This window comes from Astatotilapia calliptera, unplaced genomic scaffold (genome assembly GCF_900246225.1).
Source record: "Astatotilapia calliptera unplaced genomic scaffold, fAstCal1.2 U_scaffold_11, whole genome shotgun sequence".
In the NCBI taxonomy this organism is placed as follows: Eukaryota; Metazoa; Chordata; class Actinopteri; order Cichliformes; family Cichlidae; genus Astatotilapia; species Astatotilapia calliptera.
This window is the reverse complement of record NW_020535630.1, coordinates 313,504-318,705: the sequence shown is the minus strand read 5'-3', so window position 1 is coordinate 318,705 and position 5,202 is coordinate 313,504. Positions and strand designations below refer to the sequence as shown.

Here is a 5,202-nt window from a genome sequence, read left to right as displayed (position 1 = left end):
GACTTTAGCGAGTCGATTCACCTTTGATATGCACAGCTTGTGCCGTTTCTTCAAGAATAAAGGTCGTATCGCTCTGTGTATCAAGGAGCGCGTACATAAGAATTTCATGCGCTGGCTCACCTTTGGTTGACACCCATACTGGAATAATGGAAGATGTGTGAGTGTCGTCAACATTCTGTGTGACTCTGTTAGAAGTCGCTTCACTTGTTGTTGGTGTGACACTGTTGTCTTGTGAGACATCTGCGTCCGTTTGTCTTGTCCTGTCACTGTTCTTGTGTGGATTTCTCCTTGTTCTGTCTTCCTTCGTGCGATTGTCATGAAGACATGTTGGATGTCTTTTATTACATGTGTCACAGGTTTCTCTCCCTTCGCAATCCTTGGAGCGATGACCAGAGTTCAGACAGCCAAAACATAACTTCTTGTCTTGAACAAACTTTAGTCTCTCAACAATGCTCTCATTTATGAACCTTCTACACTTAAGTAGGCTGTGACTCGACCTTTCACAGTACACACAACTAGCACTAACAGTCCTTTCATTTGAGTTAGTTGCTAGCACCTTTGCTCCATTGCCTCTGTTCCTTGTTGTTTTTGCCCCTTCAGTTTCTTTTTTTTTTTTTTTTTTTTTTTTTTTTTTTTAAAATTGCCATTTATTCCCTCTGACCTTTGCTGTTTTGCTCCCACCACGATAAAAGCCACACTTCCTGCACAGCTCTCTCTCTCTCTCTCTCTCTCTCTCTCTCAGTGAACTTCAAGAACAGTTTCCCATCTCAAATCTCTTTTTTTCTGCATTATTTGTTTGCTTATTACGCACCAGTCTACCGTTGTTTACAGCACAGTCTGCTGCTGTTTTTTTTAAATGACTTCCTACAAGAAAGTCTAATTTCTGCTGTTCAATACCGAAGAAATTTTAACTTTTTAAAATTATGAGAAATTGCAAAACCCTTAGCTGTGTCTCTAATAAAACCTCTGTAACTTTGCTCTGCTTCACTTCAGCAGCATCAGGTAATGTTCATATGTTGGTTCATGGTTTTCTTCTTTTTTTTTTTTTTTTCTTTTTTTTTAAATGACATCAGAAACAGCAGTATGCGACATTACGTGATGGCAGAGCTTCAGTTCATTCTTTGTCATTTTTTTTTTTTTAAATAAATAGGACAGGGGGAATGAATGAGAGAAAGAGGGGGAGAGAAAGAAAGAACACCAAAGGGGAGAAGAGACGGTGAGAAGGGGGGGGGGGAAGAGAGAGAGAAAAAAAAAAAGAACTCCTGGGTCACCTGTATGGAGAAAAAAAAACAAACAAACAAAAGAAAAAAACAGAGGAGACAGCAAACAACAAAGAGCAACATAATAATAGAGAAAACAAAGCACCATCACAATAAACTAGCTAGTCATAGATATCAGTATTTACTAAGTAATAAACGATATTGTGCAGCACGCAAGATAGACAGCGCACAGTGTGCTTTGAGGCAGCAGCCAAGAAAGCTTTAGTCCGCGTCTGTGAATACCCATGTGTGCATACCTGTGTGGATCAGCATGCTTGCATTCCAAAGGTTTCTCCATGTAATGATCTGCTAGGGAGTGTGGGGGGGCCACAGCCCCGTCCTCCAGGGTGTGAAGCGGGTATGGAGGAGATCAAAACTCCAGACATCCAGAGGCCCCCAGAACACAAGAGACCATGGAAGACCAACAGAGGGGCAGCCGCGCCACTGTTTCCAGTAAGAGCTGAGGAGAGTCCCAGATGAGGGCTCGCCCAGCAGCCGCGGAGCAGAAGTCAGGGGGAGTTGCAGTGACGCGCCCGTGAGCTCCGCCGGCCCCCAGCTGCGCCTGAGTGACCGAGCCCCAGGCCGAGAGGCCGGGGGCACCCCACCTCCAAAGGGGCCCGAGCGAGCCCCAGGCCCCAGGCCCCGACAAGCGGCCGCCAAGGAGTGAGCCGGTGTGTACCCGGACGCCCACCCCCAGACACAAAGAACCACCAACACACCGACACCTGAGGGAGTCCGCCACCGGCAGGGGAAGTGGTGGTGGGTGGAGATAGGCCTCCAAATCTTGGAGGGCCTGAGGTGTCCCCAGAGAGGTGGCGTCTGATACCCAACCTGACATATAGACACAGACATACAGGCACACACAGACACAAACATCCATTCCCACCCTCATGCTCTCATATGCACTCACTCCACACTCAACCAACGTGGAGACAGACATAAAGAGACGCTGTACACACAATCACACTCCCCAAGCGTACTCTACAAACCAGGTCTAGGTACCCTTGTCCCTGGAGGGGGGAATTGCACCCAGACCCAGGTGGTGTTACCTTTTTCCCTGCGGTGGGGAGAGGCAGACCACCCCGACTCCGCAGCAGCAGGGAGGCCCCACACCCCAGACCGCAGTCGGACGGCCAACTCCTCCTACTAGCCCTCCCGCTCCAGCAGGCCGCAGAGAATGGGGGTGGGAGAAGACTCCAAACCTCCCTCCACCCGCTCATTGTAGTGTTGATGCATATGTGTTCTAAGGTGCAATTAAAACCCAGGAGGGCATGGAGCTACCTGCCATGGAGCAGCAGGTAAGCGCATAGTCCCTCCTGCTAACCCTCAATGACTAAGTGTATTTAAAATTGAGAGGTGGGCAACGACGTCAGGGGTGAGGTATACACCCTGATGGTAAATTGGACTCCGTGATTGTGCCCACCCCCAAGATCCTATATGTATGTGTAATGAGAGTGTGAATAATGTGAATGTCTAAGTTGTGGGATAAAATTGAGGCAGAGGCAGCCAGAAGGGGACAGGGGGGGGGGGGGGGGTAGCCTCCTCTGCACCCTGGTGACATACCCCCACTCCAAGGCCCTGCATGTGTGGGTGGTTGTGGAGGAGCGGGAAGAGGGAGGCAGCTGGAGATGGGGAGGGAAGGAAGGGAGGGGCAGGTAACCCCTCCCTGGGGCCAGCTCCCCCGCTGACCCCAGTAGGCACTCCCACCCTCCGCGACCCGCCAGGGAAGGGGGGCCCAGGCCCATCAGACCGGGGCCCAGTGCAGTAGCGCCCTCCGGCTCCACAGAGCCCTGGACAGTCCACCCAACCCCACCACAGAGAAAACTGCACCCACCCCACCATCCACACATCTTCCAGACTACATAAGACGGTAAACGCCCAGGCTGAGATCTTCCTCCACCTCTCCTGTATCTCCCCCTCCCGCAGAGAGTTCCTGAAGAGAAGAAAGCTCCTGCAAGATGTGACCATCCCCCCCACCAGATGAAGAGCCCCCCAGGCGGCTTGACGCACCGGCGGCACCCTGCTCCAGGGCCGGGCCCCCATGCACCCACCCGCCCACAACCCCGGCAACACACCAACCAGGACCCAAGCCCCCGAGGCCCGGCCCGGGCCCCAGCCCAGAGACGGAGCGCCCCCAGAACCTCACGCCCATCCCGGGACCCACCCAGGGGCAGCCAGGTTGCCAGGTCAGTAACCCCACGTCCGTCAGCACAGACCCTCCCCTAGCCCCGCTGCACGCAGCCGCGAGGAAACAGTCACCTGAGAGCCAACAGAGCCCCCAACCGGACGTGACCGCTACCCCGGGTTGAGCCCCCCAAGGAAGATGCCTCCGGGGAACCCCCCGACGCCCTAAGCCTGTCCCTACCCCCTCACCAATCACAACAGTGAAGGCGGGACCAAACTATGACCCCCCACCCCCACTAGGTGATGGAGCTGATAAAAGGGGCCCAGAGCAATTGATCTGCCCCTTCAGTTTCACTTGGCTTCAGAGCAAAGAGAGATGTTATGGGATTACAGGCAATTTTGGCTTCCCGTGAGATGAAATCTACGAATTGGCTGAAGCTTGGAAAGGTGTGAGTCTCTTCTTGCACTTCTGTAACCTTTCTGTTCCACCTTGAAGTAAGCCAATCTGGAAGTTTTGCGAGCATTTTTTGGTTTTCATTGCAGTCATTGAGCACTTCAAGCCCCTTCATTTGCGACATGGCTGTCTTACAGCAGCAAAGGAAGTCAGCAAATGCTTGAAGTTCCATACTGCCTTTAGAGCTTATCTTAGGCCATGCGTCAAGTTTGTCTCTGAAGGCCTTTGCTACGAGGAAGGGATTTCCATACCTCTCTACGAGAACTGTCCATGCTGCATAGTATGCAGACTCTGTGCCAAGCGGGAAGTAGCCTTCTATTGCCTTCCTTGCAGGTCCACTTACATATTTCCTCAGATAATAAGTCTTCTCTTCAGTTGGTATATTTTTCCTGTCAATCAGAGTCTGAAAGGAAATTTTCCAATCATTATATCTGATAGGGTCGCCACTGAATATTGTTGGCTCTGGTACCGGAAGACGACTTGCATTAAGAGACACTGCAAATGCTTTGACCAGATCTTCTGTGTTCACCTCTTGGTGCGGTGTCACATTTCGTGGCGAGGAACACCGTTTCATATGCTGGTCATTGTTTTCAGACTTGACTTCATTTTTATCAGATCTGTGGTGAAGTAGGTTGTATATTTCTTCATCTGAACATTCACTTTGTTCATACACTCGCTGTCGAGCCTTTGCTGCATTCAGCTTTTTTACAGTCTCAAGTCGCTCTACTTCTCTGCGCTTAGCTTCTAGAGCCTTTTGTCTTTGTGCTATTTCTGCTTCTTGCCTTTCAATTTCCTTCATATGGATTTCTTGTTCAAGCAGAACTTGGAGAGCAGCAAATGAGGCTGCTCTCCAACTTCAGCAGCTGCATCTTGTCTTTTAGCCGAGAGCCGGCTGGAGTGTCTAGAGGAAACCCTCGAATGAGAAGAGCGCTTAGTGTGGTGTGACTTAACACTCATCCTGTCTGAGGCTTCTAACTTAGGCATAGACTCAGTCTCCTTCCATTTTTCATCCCTTTGACTTTTCACATCTGAGGCTACGTATTTAGATGAAGACTCAGTGTCCTTCCAAAGTTCTTCATCTCTTTGAACCTCCGCATTACTTGGGCTTGGACACTTTCTTACAGATTCGATAATTGTCTTTGTTATGGCTTCAACACGTATCCATCCTTCGTCTTGTGTCACTATCTGGAGATTCAATACGTCTCAGTCATCATAGGCTGCATTCACATCCTTTAGAAGCACTCAAAAACCTTGGAAACATGTTCTTGTAGCAGATCCTTTGAGCATTGACCATCTATAGCTCCTTTGGCATTCTTAATGCACAACCTTCCACTTCTCATAGCGCACACTGAAACGATGTGCAGC

The 5,202-nt window shown here is 50.1% G+C and overlaps 1 protein-coding gene across 1 annotated transcript; it reads right to left on the bottom strand.

Annotated features, from left to right (window-relative positions):
- Window positions 1-4: 4 nt before the first annotated feature.
- LOC113017350 (uncharacterized) lies at window positions 5-4,983 on the bottom strand. Its single transcript, XM_026160504.1, has 2 exons — window positions 3,727-4,983; window positions 5-594 (listed from the first exon to the last, which is right to left on the bottom strand). Exons 1-2 carry the CDS (start codon window positions 4,634-4,636, stop codon window positions 5-7), a joined length of 1,500 nt encoding a protein of 499 aa, XP_026016289.1. The 5' UTR covers window positions 4,637-4,983.
- Between the last annotated feature and the right edge of the window lie 219 nt (window positions 4,984-5,202).

Coding starts and splice junctions, on each gene's coding strand:
- LOC113017350 (XM_026160504.1), bottom strand. CDS start 4,636: ATGAAGGAAATTGAAAGGCAAGAAGCAGAAATAGCACAAAGACAAAAG. Junction 595..3,726: donor GAAGCCAAGTGAAACTGAAG/GGGCAGATCAAT, acceptor AAGAAACTGAAG/GGGCAAAAACAACAAGGAAC.